The sequence below is a fragment of the Onychomys torridus genome, chromosome 1 (genome assembly GCF_903995425.1).
Source record: "Onychomys torridus chromosome 1, mOncTor1.1, whole genome shotgun sequence".
Lineage (NCBI taxonomy): Eukaryota > Metazoa > Chordata > Mammalia > Rodentia > Cricetidae > Onychomys > Onychomys torridus.
This window is the reverse complement of record NC_050443.1, coordinates 60,365,810-60,393,732: the sequence shown is the minus strand read 5'-3', so window position 1 is coordinate 60,393,732 and position 27,923 is coordinate 60,365,810. Positions and strand designations below refer to the sequence as shown.

General features: G+C 52.0%; 1 protein-coding gene across 1 annotated transcript; it reads right to left on the bottom strand.

The window, feature by feature from the left end:
* Positions 1-133: 133 nt before the first annotated feature.
* Positions 134-27,526, bottom strand: Sema4b (semaphorin 4B). Its single transcript, XM_036199964.1, has 14 exons — positions 27,397-27,526; positions 12,742-12,905; positions 12,452-12,514; positions 10,098-10,196; positions 9,348-9,459; positions 8,930-9,043; positions 8,678-8,829; positions 7,063-7,244; positions 6,794-6,944; positions 5,843-6,053; positions 5,617-5,732; positions 5,229-5,395; positions 2,296-2,381; positions 134-1,758 (listed from the first exon to the last, which is right to left on the bottom strand). The coding sequence occupies exons 1-14, from the start codon at positions 27,515-27,517 to the stop codon at positions 1,019-1,021; spliced, it is 2,478 nt and encodes an 825-aa protein (XP_036055857.1). The 5' UTR covers positions 27,518-27,526; the 3' UTR covers positions 134-1,018.
* Between the last annotated feature and the right edge of the window lie 397 nt (positions 27,527-27,923).

Genomic DNA, 27,923 nt, shown 5'->3' with positions numbered 1-27,923 from the left:
CAGTTCCTAAGGATGACACCTAAGGCTAGCCTCTGGTCACCACATGCATACACACAGGCATTCACATCACACATACACACAAAGCAAAGTCCTTCAAGAATCGGGGCCACAATTAACTATCATTTGTCAGATTTTATTTAAAAAAGAAAGTAAAGTGCATCTTATTAAAAAAAAATATAAAACCCATGTAAATTCAGGGTCCTTGTGATGGGCAGTGTCAGTATCCCTTAGAATGTGGGGCAAGGGCAGGGTGAACTAGGAGCCGGAGAAGGTAGGGTTCAGAAGTCCTCGTGTCGGAACCGGAAGATAGGGCTGGGGAGGTGGGCAGAGACTTGATTCTCTAACTGGGAAAAGGTCAGCAGGCAACTTCTTATGTCGCCAACTCCCCTGGGGTCAGTCCCTTGCTCTCTTGAGGCCACAGCCTGATACAGGCCTGGTAAGTCCAGGAACTGGGACAGGGCCCAGGTCTGGTGACGAGGGCTGCAGAGCCAGCCTAGCCCTCTGGTCCCTGAGGTGGTAGGGTGTCAGCGGCCACAAATAGGTCCTCGGTTGGCTGGAGCTGGAGCAGGGCCCCTGCTCTGCATTGAGAAAGGGTAGCCCAAGTCAGCAGAGTAAGGCGAAAGGCAGAACAGGCCAGTGGGGGAGGGATTTCCAACTCTCTCTCACAAAGCCACTTTGGATAAGTCCCCAAGAGCCCAGGCAGGCTGAACTGGAGTGGCTGTGTCGTATTTTTCCTTGTCTCTTGTCTCTCTTCCCTCTCACTCTGGCTTCACATTTTTTAAACAAAGGGCTCAGTTTAAGTAGCAGAATTCTGCCACCCGACAAGGGCCCTCTGGCCCCTGGAGGCAGTGCCATCTTCGGCCAGGCACTGCAACCAGCTGGCTGGGCCCTGGAGCGGTGATACCAGCTGCCTCCCAGGCAGGGTATCATGGTTGTGTTGTGAGAAGCACAGGTCTAGCTGACCTCCGCTGATCAGTCACAGCCCGAGGCCTGGGGTGGCCACATCTCAAGTCAGCTCTCATACCACAGAGTCTCGGATCTCAGAGCCCAGTCGAACTCGGGGCCGGGGACACACGGGAGACACCTCCACAAAGCTGTCCTGGATACTCAATGGCCTCTTCTCTGACTCAGTAAAGACACGGGGCCCTGGGGAGCTATCCGACAGGGCCTGGTAGCCTCGGTGGTCAAGTGGGGTGCTAGGAGGGCCGACACCATTGAGTGGTCGGGTCTCAGGTGGAAGCACCACAGGACGAGTCTTGGGGTGCACAGTGGCACACTCGCCCTGCTTTAGGAAAAGTTTCATGCCATCCCGATGTCGGTAGAGAAAGAACAAAACCAGAAGCACCACAGCAAGGCCGAACAGAGTACACATCACCAGGAATTCGTTCCAGTATGACTTGTCTGCACCCCAGCTGGCCCTGCCACCAGCGGGCGCACTCACTCGTGATGTGTTGATAATGACTGGAATACCCTCACGCTGGTCCTTTTGGTCCATCAGCCCATGCTCCATCACCTCTGGGCAGTAGCTGGCCACCAGCTGCCGGAATCCTTCTTCTATTGACCAACACTGGAACATCCCGAACCCCTGCTGGCTGCCCACCAACAGCAGGTCGCCAGTGGGCAACACTCGGCAAGAGGCAGAGGCATTGACAGGGGCCCCATTGTACAACCAGAGCCGAGTGGCCAGGTTTGAGAGGAGTGGGCAGGCCAGGGTGTTCACTGTGTTCGGTTGGATCTGGACTTGTTTACACGATTTGCCTGCGGGCAGAATGTGCAGGAGTAGAAGGAGCCAATGGCTAGAGTAGCCACAGGCTTAGTCCCGCCTCCTGGCTGTGCTCTGGTGCTATGCTGGTGTACTGGTTTGGATGAAAATGCCCTCCATAGGCTCACAGGCAACGGCACTATTGGGACATGGCGCCTTGTTGGAGGAAGTCTGTCACTGGGGGTGGGCTTTGAGGTTTCAGAAGCCTAAGCCAGGCCCACCGATCCAGATGTAGAACTCTCAGCTACCTCTCCAGCACCACGTCTGCCTGTGTGCCATGACAATAATGGACTACATCTCTGAACTATAAGCCAGCCCAATTAAATGTTTTCCTTTATAAGAGTTGCCAGGATCACAGTGTCTCATCACAGCAATAAAACCCTAAGACAGATGTTAACTTGGGCGATTCTTGGGACTGAGTGAGACTCACTATCTGGACCCCTTTTTATAGGACTAGAAGAAAAATCTATACCTATAAATACCTGGACTCCTCTTCCAAGCAAATACAGCCCACCTTTTCTAGGGCATCTTACCTGCTGGCACTAAAGTCCGGGGCCTGGCCGAGGAAGCATTGCAGAGATCTTTCGCATTGGCTCCCTCAATGTCCTGGATCCATGGCCTGGGGACGAGAAAATCTTGGGTAGAACCCCATGGGCCAGTGCTCCCTCCCCCATCTTGGACCTGGGCAGGGGACCTGGTGTGAAAGGACCATCAGGTCCAAAGCAGCAGGAAACATTTTCCTGAGTAGAGAGTCTCCATCACCACAGGCCTTCACTGGGCATCTCCAGTTATAGTTTTGTGTGTGCACATTATATGGGGGTTTGAGGACAACCTTGGTATCATCCTTAGGAACATTGTCTACCTCCTTTAAGGCAGAGTGTCTCACTGGCCTGGAGTTTTCCAGCTAGGATAGACTGGGTGCCCAGTGAGCCCCAGGGATCTATCTGTCTCTCGTGCCTCCACTATGCCTGGCATTTTTATGTGTACTCTGGAAATCAAACTCAGACTCTCATGCATTCACTGACTGAGCTATCTTCTCAGCCCTGTCTATACATTATTACAAATAAAAGTCACTATCTCCTTTCGCCATAAAAGCATAATGTGCCCGGCACATGGGAGGGAGACAGGAGGTACAGAAATCCAAGATCATCTTTGACTACAGAGTGAATTGGAAGCCAGTCTAGGCTGGAAAAAAGATGGTTTTTCATGCACTGAAAAATTAGACCTGGGTTCAATTCCCAGCACCCACATGACAGTTCACAACTGTCTGAAACTCTAGTTCCAGGAATTCTGACACCTTCATACCAATGCACATAAAATAAAGTTAAAGGAAAAAAAGGCAATAAAAGCATTGAAAAAAATTAGAAAACTCAGCCAGGCAGTGTGGTACACATCTTTAATCCCAGCACTTGGGAAAGCAGAAACAGAAAGATCTCTATGAGCTTGAGGTCAGCCTGGTCTACATGATGAGTTCCAGGCCAGCCAGGGCTGTAGTGAGACTCTGTCTCAAAGGAAAAGAAAAGAAAAAAGAAAACTCAAACAAGCATAAAAAACAAAACAAGCCAGGCGGTGGTGGTGCACGCCTTTATTCCCAGCACTCAGGAGGCAGAGGCAGGAGGATCTCTGTGAGTTCGAGGCCAGCCTGGTCTACAAAGTGAGTTCTAGGAAAGGCACAAAGTTACACAGAGAAACCCTGTCTTAAAAAACAACCAAACCAAACCAAACCACACCACACCACACCAAACCAAACCAAACAACTACAGAAGTCCCCCACAATCTACTATGAAGCAGCCAAGACAGACTTCTGGGTATACCCTTCCAGGTTGGGTTGTTTTTATTTTTGTTGGGGGGCAGGTAAGGGAAGTTGAAATAGGGTCTTTTTTGAGACAATGTGTCTCTACACAGCCCTGACTATCCTGGAACTTGCCCTATAAGCCAGACGCCTCAAAACTCACAGAGATCTGCCTGCCTCTGCCTCCTGAGTGCTGGGATTAAAGGCGTGCACCATAGCACTTGGCCAAAACAGGGTCTTATGTAGCCTAGGCTAGCCTCAAACTTGTTATGCAGTCAAGGATAGCTATGAACTGCAGATTTTCCTGCCTCTACCTGCCCAGTCATGGGACGATTGCAGACCATGCACCACCATCCCCAAATACCGAAGTTCCTGAAACCCTTGACAGACAGACACCAAGTGTACCGCCCTGTGTGAAACGGACACAACAGGAAGGTGACACGTCCATGCTCTAGGCATGTGTTCATTTACGTCCCTTCTCCTGAAAACAGAGGAACGCTACAAACCAGACAGTCGTGTCCAAAACAATTAGACTGTTTGCTTTACACATTTGTAGAAAAATACACGGACGGTATGTTAAAATGCAAGCCAGTGGTGGCACCGTGGTGCTTTACTTTCTGTATACCCTATTCTCTTCTTAAAAAGAGAAAAAAAAGATTGAATTATTACTTTTATGTATGTGTAGCTATCTGTGCCTAAGTGAGCCTACATGTACAGGTGTGTGCAGGAGGCCAGAGGGTTGGATCCCCTGGAACTGAAGTTACAGGCAGTTGGTTGTCAACTGCCTGATAGAGGTGCTGGGAATGGAAGCTGGGTCTTCTACAAGAGGAGTCAGTGCTCTTAACCACTGAGCCATCTCTCCAGCCCCACCCTTTTTTGTGAGCCCAGGTCTCACATGACCCAGGCTAGCCTTGGAAACTCACTATTTTGCAGAGAATGCCCTTGAATTTCTGAGCCTCCTGCCTCTGCCTTCTGAGTGCTAGGACTACAGACAAGCACCACCATGTTCTGGCCACCCTGTTTTCTTTGAAGCCCCCACAACCATATACTGAGTTCCATCCAGGCCAGCCTAGGCTACATGAGACCCTATCTCACTAAAACAAAAAACAAACAATAATAGCAACAACAAAACCAGGTACTGGGATTTCAGCCATGCACCTACCACAGCTGACTCATCATCCCTTTTTTTTTTTTTTTTAAATTGAGACAGGACCTCATTATGTAGCTTTGGCTGGCCTGCATCTCTGTAGACTGAGATGGTCTTGAACTCACAGAGATCTTTCTTCCTCTGCCTCCTGGGTGCTGGGATTAAAGGCCTAATGTGCCACTATGCCAAATCCCTATTTTCTAAATAGACACACCTCTGATCCACATGTTACTCTGACTACTTTTTAATGGTTTAGTTAACTGCTGTAGCCTTCACTAAGCTATGTTCACATGGCAATCCACTTTCTCCTGGAAGGCTTTCACTAGATGTTTCATCTTCTACCAAATCCTGTCGCCCTTTCCAGGCAGGTACAGCAAACACTGACTATACAGCCCAGACTAGTTTGGGGGAAGTAGGGAACTGAGAACCATGTGGAGATGAGGTTAGACATGAGACCTCATAGGTGTCCCAGCGAAGACTTGGGTGCTCAGAGGTGACAGGCCTTCAGGGACTTCGGGAGTTCTCACCTGGAGGCCAGATCAGGCTGGTAGAGGCTGACGGGCCTGCAGCTAGAGCCAGTCCAGGCACAGTAGGGGTCTCGAGCGAGGAGGCAGTCCCCACAGGTTGGGTACAGGCTGCAGTTGGCTACCGGCACTTGTACAACGCCAGAGTGGGAGGAGGCATACAACAGTCCCTACACAGCCAAACACGGAGAGTGAGAGAGAGGCATGGGCACCCTATCTCTCAGTCACACCAGCCTCATATGCTCACCACAGCCACCCCAGGGAGCCTCTGACAAGTTCTGCCCCACATCCTTTTGATAGCCATTAGTCAGGGCTCCTTAAATTTCCCATCTTGCTTGGGTGGGGAAGGAAGAGCTGGCTTGGTGCCAAGCTCATTCTATGGCCCACTCACCCCATGGCTGTCCAAGAGCAAGTTCTGCACAGGCTGTCCTTGAGGGAAGACCTGCAGCTCCTCAATGATGTGCACTCTGGAGCCCAGGGTCACTGCCTTGTGCAGGCGGCCATCACCTGGGAACATGGACACAACTCAGGCCCTGGTGGGGCCCATGGCCCAGGATCTGCCAACCATGCATGAATTCCCCTCCTTAACTCAATCCTGCTGGGCTGCAAGCACTCACCAGTGCCCAGAAAGAGGACATCATAAGTGCTGTGCAAGCCAGGCACTCGGTGCACAGCCACACGCTGGTAGCGGGCTTGCGGCTGCAGCAGCAGCAGGCGGCTGCGGACCTGCCCATCCATCAAGAAGTGGTCCTTGAGGAAGTTTAGCACTCGGTCTGGAAGCTGCAGGGACGAATTGATCTTCCGTTCCCGGGCGCTGTTGGTGATGCACTACAGAAAACAGAAGCATGGGCAACAGGAATCAGAGAGGAGGCACACCTCCACACAGGGACAGCAGCGGTCTGTTCTACCTGCTGAGCTCCAGAAACCAGAGCACATCTGCCTTCCTGCACAGTGCTGGTTCTAGCCTCTTACCCTGGGGTCCTCAAGAAGCTGGGGCTGATCAATATCTCAGTACAGCCAGCCACGGCAGATTCCCACACCTACCCGGGTCCCGTTTCTCCCTGCCCAAGAGATTCTCTGCGCATGAGATAACACGCCCAGTGATGTGCGCCTGATGGAGTGCACTGTGACAGCTTCAGCTGGTCAGTGTGAGGGTCTGAGACGGACTCCACAACTTCGTGTGGTATCCAGGAAGCTCCAGACTCAGCAGCCCAGAGTGGTCAAGGCTAGGTGACACACACAGCCTTCCGTCTGCCCCTGTCCATTCCCTCACCCGGCTTCTCAGCATCATCTCCCAACCAAACTGCTGGCACTCATCCTGATGTCAAGTTTCCCTCGTGGCCCGCTACGTAACATGCAATTAAGAAAGGATCGTTGCCTAGGATCTGGTCATCCAGTCATTTCATGACTAAATAAGGAGTCTGGGGTGGACAGAGTAAAGGGATAGTAATAATAGCACTGTAGAGCACAGTGCAGAGCTGGGGATGGTGGCATCCCCCTTGTGATCCTAGCACTTGGGAGGTGGAGGCAGGAAGATCAGGAGTTCACGGTCAACTACTGATACCCACCGCTCCAGGCCGGGGTGTGGGCACAGGGTGTGTCTCAGTGTACCACTGCTGTGTCTCTCTGTTCACTTTCTTGTACAGGCCATCAAAAGCCCTCTGCACATCATTCATGGTGAAGACACAGATGGCAGAGCCTTCTGTGGTCCCTCTGTGCCTGCCAAAGAAACAGCCAAGTTCACTCTGAGTTGGGAGTCAGGGCTGAAGACGGGGTCAGTGGGGTCCAGCCATTCTTTACCCTCCTGTACCCAGCTAAATCCTAACATTTTACTCACCACTGGGAGGTGAAGACCCCATAGAAGAGGGTCTTGCGCCAATCCTGGGGGTTGGGGCTCAGGGTGAAGACATCTTGTAGCACGTTAAAGGGAAAGCCATCATCGGGCCGGGAACACAGGAGCTGAGCCTTGAGGAAGGAGGTCCAGCGCTGCTGCAGCACCCGCTCTCCACCCTCATCGCCCTGGAGGAGAAGAGGGGCCGCTGCCTGAGTCACAAGCCAAGGGCCACAGGTGGAAGCACCATGTTGCCTTGCCAGCCCTCCTCAGCAGCAGCTGAGACACACACTGGAATGAATGGAGCACGAGAAAAAAGTCAAGACAGATATGCAACTAAAATTGAAAACTTAGGAACTAGTGTGTGTTTCCCATCATGAAAGTGCATTCCATACTGTGGAGGACGAGCGAACCAGGACCAAGGGGAAACCATCTACACAGGGAAGGCACAGGAGATAGTTCAGGGGCACAATGCCACCCAGCATGCCAGCATCGTTGGCCATGCCAGTAACCTGGAGCTTCAGGTCACTCAGGAGGATCCCTCGAGTCTAGGAGTTCGTAGCCAGCCAGGGAGTGCAGTAGGACGTCAACGCAATAGACACATAAATGAAGCTCGGTAAAGAACACTTTAGTGTTAACAGTGGTCCTTCTCGTGGGGGGATAGGTTATCACCTCTAGGGACCCTAAGGGCTTTACATGGCAGAATTCAACCCATGAGACAGCTCTGGCAGTGGCAGTGTTTTGCTGCCAGTCAGCAGATGAGGAGTGGAGTTTGAACCAGGAACCTGGATTTTCAGTTTTCAAGAGAAAGCCGGACTTCTTTTCCAAAGGGAAAGCACAGCTGCTAGAGTGTCTGCCTAGTACTGATAACCGAGCTCGAGGCCCAGCACCATGGAAACCAGGTGGGATAACACAAGCATCCAAGTTCAAGGCCATCCTGAGTTACACAGTAAGTTTGAGACCAGCCTGGGATGCATGAGACCCTATCTAAAAGGGGAGCTATTACTATTAAGAAAGTTTTTAAAGCAGGGCAGTGGTGGCGCATGCCTTTAGTCCCAGCACTTGGTCAGAGGCAAGTGGATCTCTGAGTTCAAGGCCAGCCTGGTCTACAGAGAGAGTTCCAGGATAGCCACGGTTACACAGAAAAAGCCTGTCTCAAAAAACCAAAAAATATAAAAAAGGGAGAAGTTTTAAAGATAGGATCTTGTTATGTGGTCCAGGATGGCCTTAACCTTGTGATCCCTGCCCCTCAGCTCCGCAAGTGTTAGGATTTTGGGTGTGCACTGTCATACCTACCTTCAATATGAGATTTTTTTCAATTAAGAAAAGGAAGACCAGCCAGGCATGGTAGTGCTCTCCTTTATCCCAGCACTTGGGAGGCAGAGAGAGGTGGATCTCTGTAAGTTCAAGTCCAGCCTGGTCTACATAGTGAGTTCCAGGACAGCCAGAACTATATAGTGAGCCCTCGCCTCAAAAAAAAAAAAAAACGAAAAGAGGAGGAGGAGGAGGAAGAAGAGAGACAGGTAGCTGGTTGAGCTGTTGCTCCCCAGAGGATGATTCTGGAAGGTCACAGATGTGGGTTGCCCTTTGGGTGAATGGCTCCCCTCCCCACCCCACTCACCTTGCAGACTCGGGCAACTCGGGACACAATGGTGTTCTCAAAGAACTCAAACTCCTGGCCTGTCTCACTGAAGAAGAAGTAGATCTTATCATCATCACCTTCTGGGCTGCCCAGACTTTCAGGAATGTAGGCTGAGGCCACAAAGGCAGGATCTGCAGAGGCCAGTGGAGGGTACACAGTCAGTCCAGGAACCACTGGGACACTGTCCCCTCCCAAGGCCTGGCTGCTCAGGGGACCGAGGCAGAAGTCCACCTTGTAGCCAGTTGAGGGAGCTCTCAGTCTTGGTAGGGCGGGAAGTCTGGCTCCGGGAAATGGCTGGGTCGTTTCCCTGGAAGCTACTGACTGTTCCAGTGTACAGCTCACCATCTGCCAAGAGAATGTTCCCATGGGAATGGCTCCCTTGGCCCAGGCCCTGTGCCCTGCTCAGGGCCCACAGTGACCACAGCCCCATCCATCCTGCGTAGGCGGAAGCAGGAACTTGGATAGTTAAACGGGAGGGCAGCCTGGGGTCATTCAATGCCCCCTGGGAACCAGCACAGCATGGAGACACCAGCTCAGCCCTGGGACACACACTGCCCAGAGAACAGACCACATCCCAGATTCAGTCCCCTGCCCTGTGCATCTTCTGACTCCACAAAGCCCAAAGCCCTCATCCTCTGCCACTACTTACCAACCACCAGGGCAGTGGACTTGAAGTTGGGATCAAAGGGACAACGGCCCTTGCCATCCTCCAGGAGGACATTGCCGGCCTCATCTTGAGCTAAAGTGAAGCTCGCTATGTTCTGTGGGGGAGGAGAAAAGTGGCTTGGGAACAGGGCAGTGCACAGCGGGGAAGTGTGCTGGTGCCAAGGCGTGTGCCCTCCTTCCCCATGCCCTACGTGAAGGCATGTGTGCAGTAGGCACTAACCCCCAGTGAGCAGGGAAGAGATGAGGCTTCAAAAGTAGTCCTGGAGCCAGGGAGAGCAACGCGATACAAACCCAGGAATTTCTGGCTCCAAGGCCTGTGTTCCAAAACACAGCCTCAATGCCACCCTCTGCTCGAGTGTGTTAGGGTGAGGAGGAGGAGGAGGAACACAGGGCAGGCATATGCTGAGGGGCTCAAGAGGACGCAAGAGGGTCAAGGACAGCGAGGAAAAGAATGTGGAGGGACAGGGCGGCAGGTTGAGAGTCAGACAGGATCTCTGGACAAGGTGGCTGTGTGCACCCTTCTCTGCCCCAGCAGAGACACCCAGCAGAGGGCTGGGCAGAGGCCAGGATGATGTGCTCTGGGGTCTCAAGAGTCCGCTGCTACCTAGAAGCCCGCCCTGAGGACCCCCTTTCACCAGGAGTCAGGGCTGGAGAAGAACTCCCCAGGCAGGAAGAAGGGCTGCTGTGGCCCGGGCAGCTGCAGCCAAGCCCCAGGGTAGAGGAGGGAACTCACAATGTAGGCACACAGGGGGCTGAAGGCTGCTGTGCCACAGGTAAGCAGGTGGCTGCTGTTGAGCGGCAGAAGGATCTTGATGTAGTTTTGACAGTCTCGCTGTGGGGAAGGAGAGAATGTCAGGTCCACTTGTGCCACCAGGGGGCACTGCAGAGGCCTCCTCCCCAGACCCGAGGGCCAGGCCTGGGGGCAGGGCCTTTGCTGGGGACCAGAGAGGTAACAGAAAGGGAACAATGGAGAACAGAGAAGCCAGGAGCTGTGTGCTGGCAGAGCCTAGGCAGGGTCTACACTGCAGAAGATCCTGGGGCTCAGCTAGTTTCTAGACTGGCAAACGCTCCTTTACTCTGGTGAAGGGCGCCCTGGAGGGGGGATTCCACCTCTTGGGGTATCTCCGCCCTCCTGAGAGTCTTCTCCAACCCAGTGAGGAAACAGAAGCCAAAGCAAGAGAAACTGCTCAGGCCTGAACCCACCTCCACACGGTGTCTAACAGGAATTCCCAAAGTGGTGTGGCCGACCCCCCTAAGACCCCCCCTTCCAACTGAACTCTTCCATCTTTCCAGTGGGAAGCCCTGGCCTAGGTGTCTCTCAAGGCCCACACCTTTCTGGATGCTAAACATTCCAGAAACAAAAACCCTGAATCTGACCATTTCTCACTCCTTTATGGATGGTACCCTGGATGAGGCACTGTCATCGATTAACCCTCAGTGGCCTCCCTCGTGTCCAGTCCCAGAGAGAACACTCTATCCTGTGCACAATGGGACCTAGGTATTTCTGTTTATGGCAGAGTCTCACCTTGTAGCCCAGGTTGGCCTGGAATTACTAATTCTCTGTCTTACAATCAGTAGAACCACAGGCAGGCACAAGCATGCCCAGCTCAAAGCAATCCATTTAAAACACAGGCAAGACAGGCCTGGTGGCACAAGTCAGTAATTCCAGCTATTCAGGAGGCTGAGACAGGAAGATCACAAGTTCAAGACCAGCTTGGGTTACAAGGCTACAGGGGGAGAACCTGCCTGCCTCAGGTCAGGGATGTAGCTCAGTGGTAGAGCACCTGCCTAACATGTAAGAGGCCCTGGGCTTGATTCCAGTTCTGTAAAATGAAGCAAAAAAACCCAGGCAAGGCCATGCCGCTTCTCTGCCTATGCTTCCACTGGTATCTAAAGTGATTCGCTCAGACAGAAACCGGAAGTCCTGCTCACTCCCTGAGTATTAGAGTCGAGTTCCTTACCTTCCTCTAAATCTCAAAGGCTCAAGTGTCTTTACATCATGTAAACCCGGGCACCCTTTTTTCTTTCTTTTTGAAGATTTATTTATTTTCATTTTATGTGTACAAGTGTTTTGTTTGCATCTATGTGTGGACCACTTTTGTGCCTGGTGCTGTAGAGGCCAGAAGAGGGTACTGGGTCCCCTGGAGCTGGAATTACACAAGGTTATGAGCTGTCATTGTGGATGCTGGGAAATAGGCTGGTCTTCTGGAAGAGCAGCCCAGGCTCTTAACTGTTGAGGCATCTCTCCAGCCCTGGTTTTTCTTTTTTCATGACCACCTTATAAACTGATTTTTCATTGATTTTTTTTTTTTTTTTTTCATTTTTAGCTTTTGGAAATGGTGTCATGGAGTTCAGTCTGTCACTCTGCTATGTAGTCAAGGATGACCTTGAACTTTTAACCCCCCTGCCCAAATTCTGGGATCACAGGCTCGGTTTTATTTTTTCATAATGTCTCTAGTAGCTATCACTACAGAACAAGTTCTGAAGAGGGGCTGAGGCGCGGCTCATGGCCAGCACCCCCGTCTAGCATGGGAGGAGCTGCGTTTTATCTCCACATTGCCAATAAGTACTTGCTAACTGTTTGCAGAATGAAGCATGACTGGGTGGAGGCAGCCAGGACTTGACCTGAAGGCTGCCTTGGATGCCACTTGCTCCAGTTGGGACCTGGAGCCTCTGGGAATGTCGAGAAGCCCTGCAGGAGAATCCTGTATTGGGCTGGACCCCATCTAACATCTTTGCCAAAAACCAAACCAGAATGTGCCAGACTTGTCTCTCCACTGGAAACACGTTACAGACACAATCACCACCTCATTCAGCTCCTGCTGGTGCTAAGGCTAATTTGGCACTGTTTATGTGTCAGGGGCCCTGGACCCACTGGTTTATCCAGGAACACAGGATCCCCATTTTACAGATGGGAACAGTTAAGGCTTGGCCAGATGAATCTGCTTGTTCAAGATCATAGGAAGGATGGGGCTGGGGATGGGAGTCAAGCCCAATGCTGGCTATCTCTAGGCTATGCTCTTGCCGTAACACTTGGCTGTGTCTGCTCAGTGTTCTGCCCAGATCCCTCCCCCACTTCAGTCTCACCTTCAGGTCCTTGCCCTTAAAGCTGCACTGTTGCTTCCTGTCAGCATCTGCACGCCAAAGCAGCTAAGGAAGAAGGGAAATAGGTGTGAGTGTATGGAGGTGTGCAGAGCCATGCTCCTCTCCTGCCCAAAGCATCCTCTGACCAGGAGGATGATCTTCCAAGACCACCGTCTCCACCCACCTGGCCACTGTCTCCACCCACCTGGCCACCGTCTCCACCCACCTGGCCACCCTCTCCACCCACCTGGCCACCGTCTCCACCCACCTGGCCACCCTCGGCCACCTCTCACCTCTTGGTACTCCCCGCCCGGCAGGAAGCTGACGTTGCTGTTAAGTGCAAAGAGGGCCTCTTGGGCCCCCACGTACAGCGTCTTGCCATTTTGGCTCAGCAGAAGGGCCGTGTAGTTGGAGATGTTTTCAGCTTCAAATTTTCGGATCAGCCTTTCTTCAGAGCCTGGGGAGAAGAAGTCAAGCATTGGCCTGAGAATCGCCTTTTCCATCCATCTCAAGAAAGATAAACTTAGTCAAAGGCAGGTCTGCAGGGCAGTCAGTGGCAAGAGCCTGGGACAACAGGCCGGTATAAAGAAGAGAAGCATGTCCGGCACGCAAACGTACAAAGGGAAAGCACTGAGATACATGGAGAAGGACATTAATTACAGCTCCATTCATGGGACTGAGAAAGCAGAAACCTAAGAGTCCAAAGACAGCAACTGGACAAAAATCACCATGAAACTCCACCCAGTGGAATATTATACAGCTGGCAAAAAGCAATTACAAACTCCAGAAAATAAGCAAACGAAGCTGTGTAAGAAATACATAATTTAGCTAGGTGTGATGGTACATGCCCGTAACCCCAGCACATGGGATTACGTGAGGCAGAAGAATCAGAAGTTGGAGACCAGTCTGAGTTTACTTAAGTGGGACCCCATTTTAAGAGAGAGAGAAAGGCTCAAAATATGAAACAGATTACAATTTAAAGTCATGGGGTGTCTTTACATAATAGAATATAAGAAAGGACAGGTAGGTGGCTTGGTGGGTAATGGTAACTTCTACCAAGCCTGACTACCTGAGTTCAGTACCCCAGACCCACATGGTAAGAGGAGAGAGTGAACTCCCATAAGCTGTCTTCTGAGGCCCTCGTGAATGCTATAGTAGTGTGCAAGCACACACATAAATAAATAACTGTAATAGAGAGAAGAAAGGCCGGTCCATTTAACATCCTCCTCTGCATCAACATCATCTCAGCAGCTGACCAAGAGAGAAGGAAAGACAAAGCTCTCCTTCCCTGGCCCTGCAGGGATGTCATTTAACCCTCGGTCTCACGCCAGAGCCCTCAGCACTCAGAGACTCAGAGTTACTAGACAGAGTATGAAGGTCCTTAGCCTAGAACTCAGAAACATGAATGTGCCACAGACAGACAGCATGACTGTGGGGGGGGAGGGTGGGGGGGGTGGGGGGGGGGATGAGACTCGCTGTCCCTCTCAGGAGCAAAGAGGGTCACAATATGCCGTGCTAGGCTAACAGGGCTCAGAGTGTGGCTCAGTACACGCTTGTCTAACATGTAAGGACCTGGGTTTGACCCCACACACAGCACACATGCATGTATGTGCACACAGAACAAAATCGAGGGTTCTATCAGACATTACAAAAAGATGTTAGCGGGGTGGTGGTGGCACACGCCTTTCAGGCAGCCACACGGCTCAGGAGGGAAGGTGCGGAGCATGTAGGGAGGGGCGAGGATGATGACGGAAAGCCTCATTTTTCTCAGCAGCATGCCAAAAGGTTAGAGATGGAAGAGAAATAAATAGTGGTGTGAGCATTTCATGCCAGCAGCGTCCAGAGGGGACCTCGGCAGTGTGGGAACTCTCCAAATCTCAGAGGCGGCCCTGTGAATCAGGCACAGAGCGCAAAGACTGAGATAGTGCTGGTTCTTACAGCAAAGCCTTTCCTGTTTAACATTTAAAATGGTGTGTGTGTGTGTGAGTGTGAGTGTGCGTGTGAGTGTGCGAGCGTGTGTGAGTGTGAGTGTGTGGGAGTGTGAGTGTGTGTGAGTGTGTGCGAGTGTGCGTGTGAGTGTGTGAGTGAGTGTGTGTGTGTGAGTGTGTGAGAGTGAGTGTGTGTGTGTGAGTGTGTGTGAGTGTGTATCAGAGGGCAATTCTGGGAATTGGTTCTCTCTTCCACCATGTTGAATTTAGATTGTCAAGCTTGGCAACAACAGTGCCTTTACCCACTGAGCCATCTGGCCAGCTCTCATGCATTTATATACATACATACATACATACATACATACATACATACATACATACATACATACATACACACACACACAGTACCACTGAGAAAATTTTAGGACCTATTCATTGTTGCAGAAGATGTAATAATTAGGAGATACTAATTATCTATCACTAAGTAAAAATGAAGGTTATAAAATGTCTGGCCAGATTATTGCACTTTGTGGGAAAAAAATATAAAGGAGGAAAAAATTCAGACTGAAGAAAACATGAAGCATGAAACACTGAAGCAATCACTAGAAGGTATTTTCTCCTGAAACTTATTATTTGGGGGTTTTACAGTAAGCAACTTATACTTGCATAATGTAAAAGATATATAATGTTGCCAGGCTGTGGTGGCGCACGCCTTTAACCCCAGCACTCAGGAGGCAGAGCCAGCCTGATCTCTGAGTTCGAGGCCAGCCTGGACTACAGAGCGAGATCCAGGGCAGGCACCAAAACTACACAGAGAAACCCTGTCTCGATAAAACCAACAAAACAAAACACAAAGATATAAATTTAAGAGAAGAAAAAGAAACAAGTCAACGCCCACTGACCCATCAGTGTGCTGTTTATGCTTTGACTAACTAATGGGTTCAGAGAGAAATTATTTAAAAAATTCTAAACAGCTGAAGACGGGACACAAAGACAAGCAGGGAGCAGCCCCTGGGCAGCCTCAGGCATGTCCCAGCTGACCAGCGGGTCGGGACCATGCAAACAAACAGACTCACAGAGCCGGGAAGCCATGAGGCAGCCAAGCAATGCGAAGATGGCTTCATGTGGGTTTGTATGTCCAAGGTTTTTACATACCCTCAGCCTGGGTCCACAAAGAGGTAAGGAAACACAAAGACAAGAAAGTGTCGAAAGAGAAGCATTAAAATCAGGAGCAGAGAAAAGACAATGACATCTAAACCAGAGAGGAAAGAGATCTCGTGAGCAGGGCATGGGGACTTCACACAGCTACTGGGGAGGGCTGCACATTCAGCACCAAGACTCCTGGTGGCCACGGAGGAAAAGGGAAATGCAGTAGCTTGGTTCCCACTGTTCAAGAACAGGAAAACACACCAGTCCTTTGATGGAAGCTCAGCCTTTTACCTCATGGCACGGGAGGCTGAAGACGCTCTCAGGTGGGGCTTTCCAATACGCCTGCTGAGACACGTGGGATGGGTAACATCTTCAGTCAATAGGGTGATGGACAGGAGCCCACAGCCGCTTCCCGGACGGTCTCCAGGTACAGAGAGCACCAGGAGTTTGAGGGGAATATGAGCTCTGTAGCTCAGGTTCCGTCACACGCCCATAACCCAGAGTTAGACACAGGACTGCACTAGAATTCACAAGGAAAGGTCCTGCTTGAGGACAGAGCTTGAATTCTGCCACTGACACCAGAGGCAGTCACAGCCCAAAGATGTCCTCTCTTCAAACTCCCAAGAGCCTCTTCTCCAACTCTTACCTCCTCAGCATGTGAGACTCCAACCCTTAGTGCTTCTACACACTGGGAGGCCAAGGAAAGACCCAGCACCAGTCCCCACATCCCTACACAGCAGCTGGACTCCAGGCCTCGCCTAGAAATTCCCAAACTGCTGGTCTGAAAGACAGCCACTGGCCCAGCTCTGGTGACTCGGGAGGAGGTGGCCCAAGGACAACACTCTGAGGAGCACCAAGTGGGCCCCTCCCTATGACACCCGCTCGCTCCACGGTTAAGAAAAAAAGTACAGCTCACAGGAGCCTCATGAGACTCAGAGAGATCAAGGCACACAGATCCTGTACCCCTTTATCTCTTGCACCCCTCAAAGTTTTCTGGAAGCACAGGCTGCCTCTGCTTTGCCAAGGCTTATCTGCCTGCCCCGGAGGGCATTTCCACCTGGGTGGGACCTAAGCGGGAAGCCACCCTTGGATTCTGTCCAGAGACAGAAATGCCAGGAGTCCGAGATAAGCACAAGGTCCAGGTGGCAGCTCAACAACCCCTCCACTCTAGCCTGGAGGATGGCAAGCTGCCCAGGGTCCCTCAGACAAAGGCAAGCCAGCTTGGAGGGGAAGCCTGGGTGCCAGTGGTCCACGACTCCTCCTGTCGGCTGCAAACACACGGAACAAAACGACCGAGGTTTGCAAAGTGAGCACAGTGCCTTCACAACACGCTCTCTCATGCTGGGCCGCCCTCCAACCTTGCCCTCCTCCCTTCTCCTGTTCCTCAAACTTAACAGTCATGCATGGTGTGCTGATGAACCTGGCTACCAATGGTCCTTCCAGCCCTGTGGATGGACTTCGCTAGGTCTTCCCCACCGGTTATCTCACAGGACAGATTGAGAGCATGTACTAGCATCAAAGACCAGGTTCGAATCCAGCCTCTACCATTCAATAAGGACAAGCCACTTAACCTTTCAGAGGCCCCCACTTTCCTTATCTGTAAAATAGGAACAATAATAGCCCTCTGCCTCAGAGTTGTTATGAGAAGAAACGAGATTACGTATGTAAATAATAATGTACATAATGACCCACACTTACTGAGAGCTTTACTCAAAACAACTTTGCACACGTTTTCCCTGTGCTGGCATGGTGCCTGGCACACGATCAACACTCGAGTGGCTCAAAAACAAAATCCAAAAGCCCTGCAGGAAAATCCAGCCCAGCAAGCCACAGAGGGCAGGGGAGGGGGTGTGGCTTCCCTCCCGCGAGGCTACAGTGCCAGCCCATTCCACCTGAGCCTCAGCGTGGTCCACAAGGGTCTCATGGTCAGATCCACTCAGAAGCAGGATGTGTGTTACAAGTCACAAGTGCTGTGACTGCCCAAGCTCCCATGTGTCTGGTACCACCTCCAGAGCGACAGAGCGGCTGTGTGGACGTCTGTACAAAAGGCCCTGCCTGAGCCTGCCCATGTCTGTGTGTCTGTGTGCCGATGTGCACGGAAACCTGGGGCTTGTTCAGGCTTGTGCTTGAGTTCCTGGTGCTGTGTGTGTGTACAGAGGTGACTAGAGAGGTGTAGAGGTGTGTGTGTGTGTGTGTGTGTGTGTGTGTGTGTGTGTGTTTCTGTTGTACCTCTTGTGCCAAAGACCATGTCCCACCTAGTCTCCTGGCTGTAAGTGTGGTTCACATACCCTCCCTGTTCCCTTGCCTGGGGTTTACCCCCTAACTAGAGGCTCTGGCTGCTGTCTCAGAGAGGATGGAACTTTTCCATGGGTCCTGGGCAACTTGAGCCAGTGGCTGCTCAAGAGTCTATGCTCCCCAAGGCTGCTCCATCCTTCAAAAAGATAGTCCAGGGCTGCCACCTTCAGGGCCTCACACCTCATCCTAGCAGGAAGTGATGTGGGAACTCCTCAGCCCCCAGCCTCACCAAGATTCTCCCTTCCCTGTGACTCAGCAGGAAGTGCGGAGCTTTCTGGGTTAAGACAGGAATAAGGCTTAGCCCCACCCTGGGTAGTGCTGACTCAAGAGTCCCACCCCACTTTTCTCTGATCTATGACTCCTGAGCCACCACAGGGAGATGCTGACCTGGCTCTAACTTCTTGCCCTCCACAGGTCCCAGCAGGATATGGCCAGGAAACACCAGCCTCCCTGCAACGTCAGAGCAAGAAAGGGGCCCTCTGCAGGGGTGTGAAAGGCCTCCTGGGTGGCTATGTCTCAAGGACGTCATGCCAGAACCTTGAACCCACTCGCTACAGTCAGCAGCAAACTGTCCTGGATGTACTTCCTCTCTCTACACCACCCAGTGCTGGGCAGGAAGCAGCCACCTTGTCCTCAGGCTACGTAAGCATGGGACCAAGGTCGACATCATTGGGCTAACTAAGGTCAGAGTAGAGTCCAAAGAGAGGGTCAGTCCCACTGTCAAGGACTATGTACCAAAGCCCGCCCCCCCCGCCCGCCCTGAATTCAGTGGTCCAGAATCCATTTGTTGACTAGGTATGGTGGTGAGTAATCCTAGCACTTGGGAGGTAAAAGTATGAAGGCTCAGCAGTTCAAGGACATCCTTGGCTCTAAAGCAAGTTTGGACCCAGCCTGGAATAAAAATAAAGTATTTACAGCATTTGGGAGACGGAGGAAGAACTTACGGGAAGTTCAAGGAAAGTCTAGATTATACTGCAAGACCCTGACTCAAAAACAAAACCAATAAATAATAATAAAAACAATACATTGATGCTGGACAGTAGTGGTATACATCTTTTAATCCCAGCACTTGGGAGGCAGAGGCAGGTGTATCTCAGTGAGTTCGAAGCCAGCCTGGTCTACAAAGTGAGTTCCAGGAGAGCCAGGACTGTTACACAGAGAAACCCTGTCTCAAAAAAAAAAAACAAGAAATAAAATAAAATAAAATAATACACCAGACAGCATGTATGTTCGTGGGGTGGGTTTACTCTGGAAAGCCTCCCTCCCAACTGTCCCTATGTGAGCTGGCCAGCCCGTTAGAACCCCAAAGCCTCGGGACCTGTGCCTCTTCTCTGCAAGCTGTTCCAACACCTGTGCTCACCCCCTCTAAGGCCCACTTGGGTCAGCTCCTGTGTCCCCTGCTCAGTGGCTGGCTACTGTAACTCTCCCTCTGCTATGGCCTCTGCCCTCCTACCCACCTTCTTCCTCACAGATATCTCCAAGTTTTTTCTGAAGAAACAGGAGCCATTGAATATGAATGACCTCAGCTTCTAGCCTCATCATGACCACGCTCTCCCCTTCAGAAGGCACCTTTGTCTAGAAACACGGGCGAACTCCCAAAGAGAACTCTAGCCCACTTTCACCTTCCTTCTGTGTCTCACTCCCACTTCCAGGAACTGGCCTCACCCAGCCCAACACTTGGTGGGTGAGCCCTCCAAGGCCCAGGAAGTGTCTCACTGATAGCCCCAGACCCATCACACTGCTTGTCCTCCAGGTGTTGGGGCCCCAAAGCTCTCAAGGGCCATCTCATGTCTTCCTCACATACCCTGGCCCCTGTAGATTCAGCCCCACAATCCCCTCCAGGTGGCCATGGGTAGGACTGATCTCCGTTCAGGATACGAGGAGGAGGTGGGATATGAACCCGTGCTGTCCTGGGTGTGCGTTGCTCTCCGCCCCTCAAGCATTTTGTCCTGTGTGTTGGTTGTCCTTGCTCTTCTCACTGTGTGAGGGATCCACACCTACCACTCAATGATATAGATTCTGGTGACCCACACAAGCACAATGACTTACTCTAAGGACACCCTCATGGCCCCCTCCACCTCTCACTCCTCGATGCCTGGTGTCTTTCTACCATCCAGCTCTTCTTCCCTCAGCCACGCACATGCAGTCTACCATCACATTCTGCCAATTTTCCCTCCGCTGTTCTTTCCCAATCTGCCCCACCTCACTACTCCACGACCACAGTCCTGAACCAGGCTACTACTTGCTCCCACCCAGGCTACTGTAGCCTCCTAGAGGCCCCGTGCTACATACAGCTGGAAGGTTCTCCAAGAACTGTCACCACACGTCACAAAGCCTGCATTGGTGAGACACCACCCGATCTCCATCCCCTCCCCCAGCCCCCCCTTCCATGAGTGACACTGAGGCTCTGCTCAAGGGTGCTCTGGTCACAGCCAGCTCTGTGGTACAATTCTCCCTCTGACTAAACTTATCAGCTCTTCTATGGACCTTCCAGAATCTCCAGCCAGACAAGGGCTTGCCATACTCTTCACACCTGTCACAGGCTCAAGTAACGCTGTTTTAGGATGAGTTTCTGGGTCTGTCTTTTCCAAACCCATGCACCTATCACCTGGTCAGGTGACTGCCAAGGAAGTGTGTTGTGAATGTTTGTTGACTGAACGAAGGTCAGAGTCCCTCATTTTGAGGTACTATAGTCCAGAAAGAAGCCCTAGATTGAAAGGGGACAGCAGGGGGTCCCGAAGGTGCCTGTTCCACACAGCGTCTGACCCCTCTGGCACACGGGCAGCTCAGTCAGTTGTAACATCCCAAAGGCCACAAAGAGACATGTGGCAGCTAAAAATGCTGCAGGAAACAGGAAACGGGCCGCAGAGATGTGGGGGGTGTGGGAAGGAAGTCCTGAAGTTCCCATGCCTCCTGACTTCATCACTGTGTGACTGTGGACAAGTCACCGGCCTCCTCCGAGGAAGGCCTGCAGAAGGGCCGCGCAATGCTCCCCTTCCTGCCTCTTGCTCCCTTTCCCGTCCCCCCTCCTGCTCCCCCCTCCTGTCCTCTCACCTTTTCCCACACCAGGTGGTCTTCTCTCTGTAACATCTGGTACCCTGGTGCCAGGCAAGGGACACAGAATTGGGATGAGTGGAACCATCTGGAGGCAGGAGGCCCTCGAAAGAGGAGGTGGCTGCTTATGCTGAGTTGCTTACAGCTAAATGGGAAGGGGGCCCTGCCTTGCCAGAGACCCCTGCAGCCGGAAATCTGGATTTTCATATAAAATTTCTTGAGTTTTAAATATCAGCCACTAATTAAAAATTTCTAAGTCACTTGAAAGCCAAGCAAAATACGTCCCCAGACTGGCCACCACCCCTAGTGTGCAAACCTCTGATATATGTGCCCCTATTTTCCTGGCCAACGCCACTGGTATCCAATTTGACAGTGCCCTAGGGGCCTCAGCTGGCTCCCTGCTCTGTCGACGGGTGACCTCAACAGACTTTCACCAGACAGAATCGCACAGCTGATCCCTTACGACAGGGCTGAGCTGGACCACGCTGCTGCTTTTGTGGAACTGGCAGGTAAAGGGAGAGCAGCCGCTCTCTGGGAAAGAATGAGGCTCCTGAGTCAGGGAAGAAACTGACCCATGCAGTCTCTTATCTTTAGTGAGGCATGACCCTGACAGGATCAGGTGGCTCTGCTGGGGTTCGGCATTCTTTTCTACACTGGAGGAAACAATACTGTTCCACAGGCAAGAGTGAGCCTAGCCCAATGGACAACTGCATGTGGACGGTGTTCTTCCTCTTCTGTGAGCAGGCAGCCACTCACAGAGAGTGAGTAACAAGAGACCAGGGCTGGGATGTAGCTCAATGGGAGAGGGTTTCCTTAGCAGCCACGAGGTCCTGTGTTCCTGGGTTCCACTCTAGCATTGAAGACCAAAAAAAAAAAAAAAATTCCCCAAAGGCAGCAAGTTGGTACTTTGGACACTCTTTAGGAGAAAGAAGGAATGAGGGCTGCTGTCCCCCACCTCTCACATCTATCACAAGCCCTTCCCGGAAGTATCCCTGCTAGCCTTCCAGGCTAGAGGAAGGGTTTTCAGATGGGCTCAAGAAGTGATGGAATCACAGGCTTGGGAGAACCCTGACATGGATAAATCACTCCCCCTCTGTGATCCTCAGCGCATCCGTCCCTCACCAGCTATCTTCTTCTAGGTTCTCAAGGCTGGAACACCCGGAGGGCTGAAGGCAGCCCCGTGACAGAGACACACGAGAATCAGCTAACATGTGACCAGGGAGATCCCAGAGAACACGTGAGCAGCAGAGGAGATGAGTGTGGTCTTCAGAACAGCAAGAGGAGAGAGAGGTCCCTGTACCAAGATGCTGTCCCCTCTTGGCAAACCTTTCCAGGACAGGAAGACCAGAAGGTAAAGAAGAGCGGGGGGGGGGGGGGGGGGGGGGCAACTGGGGAAATGTGGCTATACAAGGCAGTCTTAAGAGACAGCGCTCTCGAGGATGCTGAGTGCAGAGGGGCAGACCTGGACCACAGTGTTGTGGGATATTTGTACACTGTGTGGAAAACATATTGTTGTGATTGGTGTAATAAAAAGCTGAATGGCCAATAACTAGGCAGGAGGTATAGGCGGGACTTCCGGGCAGAGAGAACTCTGGGAAGAAGGCGGAGTCGGCAGCCAGCCAGAAGAAGCAGCATGAGCAGTAGAGATAAGGTAAGGAACCATGACATAGAACATAGATTAAAATAAATAGGTTAATTTAAGTTTTAAGAGCTAGTGGGACAAGCGGAATCTATAGGCTGAGCTTTCATAATTAATAAGTCTCTGTGTTATTATTTGTGAGCTGGCAGCCCAAAGAAAAATCTGACTACTAGTTCTGTTGATTTTCTTCCTGGGATGCAGGGAGGGCTTCACCTAAGGTTTCTGAGCCTGGACCCAGCCTAAGCAGCCATGGATATGGGACAGGGGCCATAGGGTCTAAGAAAGGGATACTAGGAAGGTATGAACAGTGACAGACCTTTCAGAGCCTTCCAACCAGGCACCATCACCCAGATGATGGCTTTGCTATACAGTACATCAAGGGGTTCCTCCCACACGCTGCAAGTGTAGTGTTCTGGGCAGGCATACCACCAACTGAATGGGACTTCCACAGAGCACAGTAGAATGTGCAGGGAAGGGGAAGTCCAGTCCTAAGCAGAGAAGGTTCTGGAAGTACAGAAGAATTTTGAAAGAACAGAACCAGGAGCTCTTAAAAAGTGGGGCAAACCCTCCCATCAACCCTAGAGGCCTGGCCTCATCTCCCCAGGGCAGAGCAGGGCCACGCCACTCTGCTCAGCTCCCACAGCAGATGCAGTGCTTAGCTGTGCAGCGATCTCCCAGAGTCCGGGACACTGGCGGTGCTCAGCACGCACTTCCTGGAGTGAGGCCGTAGGAGGTTCAAGCAGAGTAGCATGCAGCGAAAGCTGCCACCTTCCACTGGGCAGGCTGTGCGTGTCAGGACCCGCGCCAAGCACTTTACATACATTATTTCAATAATTCTCTCTGGAGTCTTGGAGATGGGCCCCGTTATTCTTCCAACCATGCAGACATGGATACAAGCTTAAGAAGGCCACAGCTTGCCCTCTGTTGTGTCCTTGATAAGGGTAGTAAGCCAGATTTCCCAGTCCGGCTCTCAGCACCCACCCTTAGGCTCTCAACTGTCTACTTGCCTCTGAAGAATCATGAATAGACCAGCCTACGGGACAGAACTACAAAGTCTCTTGCTGGGCCCAGGTCACGTCAAGAAGGGAGGTCAACAGGCTGACAAGAGGGACTCAAAGCAGCGGCCAGCACAGGGGCCACTCAGGCAGCCTTGACTCGGAATGGCTGCTCCAGGTCGGAGGACGGGCTGCTGATTCGTGCCAAGGGCCTTGTTCTCTGCATTCAATGGGGTTTTGTTGACTGCGTTTTGCAGGCCTACAGATTTAATTCCAATCTGGTTCATACACTGTTTCCAGAGCTTTTTAGCAGGATGCTTCTGGGGCTGGGGGACATTAATAGCTCTTTTAATTGGCCCAAATAAGGGGCTCTGCCTGACTTCAGTAGGCTGTGGGAGCAGTTTTGTTTTGTTTTTTCAAACAGGCCAGACTGCAAGGGCTAACTCCTGCTTTTGGCCCACATTATGGCCCTGGAGTTTTCAGGGCAAAAGAACCTCACATTTCAGGCTCTTTTCTGAAGCATGCTTTCACAGACTTCCAGCTGATTTCAGGAATCCACATGAATGCTCCCCACTCCCACTTAAAAATGTCCTGGGTCTTCCCTCCCTCTGCTAACCATTAGGTAAGGTCTTTTTTTTTGGGGGGGGGGGGGGTTGAGACAGGGTTTCTCTGTGTAGCTTTGCATGCATGTTTCCTGGAACTCACTTGGTAGCCCAGGCTGGCCTCGAACTCACAGAGATCTTCCTGGCTCTGCCTTCCGAGTGCTGGGATTAAAGGCATGCGCCACCACGGCAGGTGAGGTCTTAAGTACCCCCTCCAACCTGAGGACTCCCAAGAACCATCAACACAAATGAGAATTCTCTATGATCTATGAGAAACCCTCCACACAGAATAAACTGAACTTTCCACTTCAAGGGACTTTTGATCACAGACAGAGCCCACATCCCTAAGCATCAGGTCCTTGGGGGACACCTGGGTGTAAATTCAGTTCAGGTGGTGTGGTCTCAGTTCTGTGCCATCCCTTCCAGGCCTGTGTCAGAAGGCTGAAGGGCCCTGGGCCAGGCACCCATGGTCACCATGAGCCTGCCAAGAATGGGCACACTGCCAGGAACATCTAACGAGCCCCCAGGGATGAGACAGGAAACTGTCTCAGGCCAGACTCAAAGGGTGAGCCTGTTCAGTCACCAGGGCATTCCGCCTTGGGGACTCCAGCCACAGGACCTGCCTGTACACGGAGGGAAGGGAGCAGAAACATGAATGAAGGGTCCTGTGGAAGTCCAGGAAGATAAAGCACTGGGGTAGCATGGTAGCGCAGTCAAATGTGGACACACACCCAGTGTTCAGGAGGCTGGGCATGGCTGAAACACTGCACATCACGGTGAGGATTAGTTAGAAAAGGTCCCCGCTCCCCTGGCAGGAGGATCAGCCCCCCAAACACAGCAGAATTATGTTCTTGGTCTACAGGCCCTTTCAACCCCTTAGCTGGATCTTCATACAGTGCACGACACACCCCTTGCCCACCTGTGGCAGCCCTAAATGGTCAGAAAATTGTGGAAGCTGGCCAGGTCCTGGAACAACTGTACAGTGAACCAAGGATTGCCGTTCTCCCAGGAAGCGGGGCCTCTTTCCTACTCTTTCAAGTCTCCCCACCACTCCCTGAGACACAAAGCCAGCTATGTTCAAGAGCTAATATAATACTGCCTTCCCAGTGTGTAAGTGGAGTCCATAGGTGCATCTCTCCCCACCTTGCAGGCCCTGCATTTTTCCCTAAAGCTGAGAGGGTCTAAGCGTCTAGGGCAATGGTTCTCAACATGTGGGCTTCAATCCTTTTACAGGCGTCACCTAAGACCATCAGAAAATACATACATTATGATTCATAACAGAAGCAAAGTTACAGTTATGAAGTGGCAAGGAAAATAATTGTGTGGTTGGGGGTGAGCACAAGAGGAGGAGCTGTATTAAGGGTTGCAGCATTGGGAAGGTTGAGAACCATGCTCTAGGGACACAGCAGCAGCAATTGGTATGGCTCAGAGGTAACCTGTCTAAGGCAAGATGGGTTCTGTGCCTAGCTCAACAGGAAAGGGGTCAGAGCGGTATGGCCAATGGTTCCTCAGGAAAAGGCATTCACCACCAAGGCTGATGGCCTGAGATAACAGCTGAGCTCCACATGGCTGAAGGGGAACTCTGCCAGTTGCCCTCTGCCCTCACTGACCTCCACATGTGTTGCGTGTGCCCACACACCCACACACAAGCTAAATACAAATTTAAAAGTAGCAGAGCAACACTCCTTGGTTCTGATCTCAGTCCTTACCTCAAGAACAGAACTCCCAAGGAGCGGCAGTCAAACTAACACTCTGGAACCATCTCCACCCCAAGGAGAACCACCCAGTTCCACGCAGGAGTGGTCCAAGTTTAACATAACAAGCATGACAGCAAACGCCTGCTGAGAGGTTTCTGTACCAAGCCCTATCCTAAGGACTTTACAAGGCTAATGGGTTGAGCCTTGGGCAAGGTGCTAATATCCCTATTTTACAGATGAGGAAATCAAGGCACAAGAGAAGTTGTTTACTCAAGGTCACAGGGGAACTAAATGGCAGAGGCAGAACTTGAACTTGGACCACCAGTAATGTTTCCGATAAGAAATTCAGATCCTGTTAGGAGCCTTAATTGAAGAGCTGGTTCTGCCCTTTTGCAAATGGGCATGTTTTTAGGGGTGGGGATGCTATAAGGAGAAGGAAGTCTGGTAGTTTTAGACTGTAGCCTCTAATTTATGCACATTCTGTTCTAACTCACACGTGACAGCTAGAAGTTTAGAGGGGTTTGGCCAAATAGTGTCTGTTGGTATCTATGTGCCTGATGTCCACCTAATGCACCAAGTTTCATTGATTTCCCAAGATGGCATTGCAAGGTGGCCTGAGCCACCTTCGAAGAGGAGTAAACTGGAGTGCAGAGAATAGAAGGTACTTGATGGGCTTAAGACCCAAGTCCAGCCAGGAGGTGGTGGCACACACCTTTTAATCCCAGCACTCAGGAGGCAGAGGCAGGTGGATCTCTGCAAGTTGGAGGCCAGCCTGGTCTACAGAGTGAGTTGTAGGACAGCCAAAGTTATACAGAGAAACCCTGTATCCAAGTCTCGAAAAACCCAAAGAAAGACCAAGTCCCTAGAATTCCAAAAGTTGAGGGCCCCAGGAGAAGGTTCTGGGACAATCAGATGAAGGAGAGTAAAAGCAGAAAGAGTAGAGGGTTGGAAACACAGGCAGCCACAGAGACAGCTGTAAAACGACAGGAAAGGAATCCCGCCAACCAGGATAGTACTCTCAGGTCCCTCTAGTTGGGGTCTTTGGAATGCCAGTTTCCAAGTCCGGGTGTTTATGTGTGTGTGTGTGGGGGGGGGGGGTTGCTCTCCAGGTCGGTCAGTCAGAGATGGCAGGGAGGAGAAAGACCTGGCACCCACACGCCCCGCTTCAGGCTCTGCAGTGACCGCCTGAGAATACCAGAAGCAGAGAGTTTATAGCACGGTCAGCAGCAGTACCCTCAGCCCTGTGCCGTGGGTGACTCTGTGGTTGGCTCTGAACAGCATCAAAGACAAGTAGATGAGTAGGCGGGACGGCCAGCACCTGAGGCCCCCAGACAGTGCCGAGCGTGCCCCCTCCTAGGAGACGAGCAGCAGCGACAGAGCCAGTGAGTGGCCCTCTCCAGGTCCACATAGAAAATGGAAGAAAGGGGCTCTCGGCTTCCTAGCTTCCCTTCCCTCTCCCACTGACCACAGCATTTTGAAAAGGGAAGGGGTCCTACTGGATCTCAACCCCTCCTTTGTCGTGGCCACCCGCACCATCCACCTCGCGGCCCGAGCTCCCCTCCCTCTCGGCTGCGCCCCACAGCACTCACCCAGCGGCACACTGATCCGGGGGCCAAGCGCCCGCGTCCTCATCGCCCGCAGCACCAGCAGCAGCAGTGGCAGCAGAAGCCGCGCGCACAGCAGGGTGGCGGAGCAGCTCGCCCGGCCCATCCCGGCGCGTGGAGCTCGGATCGCGGCAGCCAGCGGCGTCCTCCGGCTGGGGCTCAGGTTGCTTAACTGAAGTCGCTAGCTGCAGCCCCGCCCCGCGGCTCGGCTCTTGAGTCCTTCCCTCGGCCTCCGCCTCCGGACCTAGGGGGGCAGCAGAGAAGATGGAAACGTGGGCAGCTGCACGGCAGGAACCTCTGCCCAGATTGCTGCGGAGTGGTGTACCGAGCCCCGCCGCAGGGAGGAGGGCGCGGAGCAGGAAGTCGGCGGCTAGGCCAGCCTCCTGGCTGCTTCTCACTCAGCTCTTCCCCCTTCCTCCTTCCTGGGCGCTGGAGCACAAGGGGCGCCGGATCAGGTCGTCCGGCTTGGGGCGCACGGGGCGGAGCAGAGCCTTGGGAACTGAGCTCCGAGA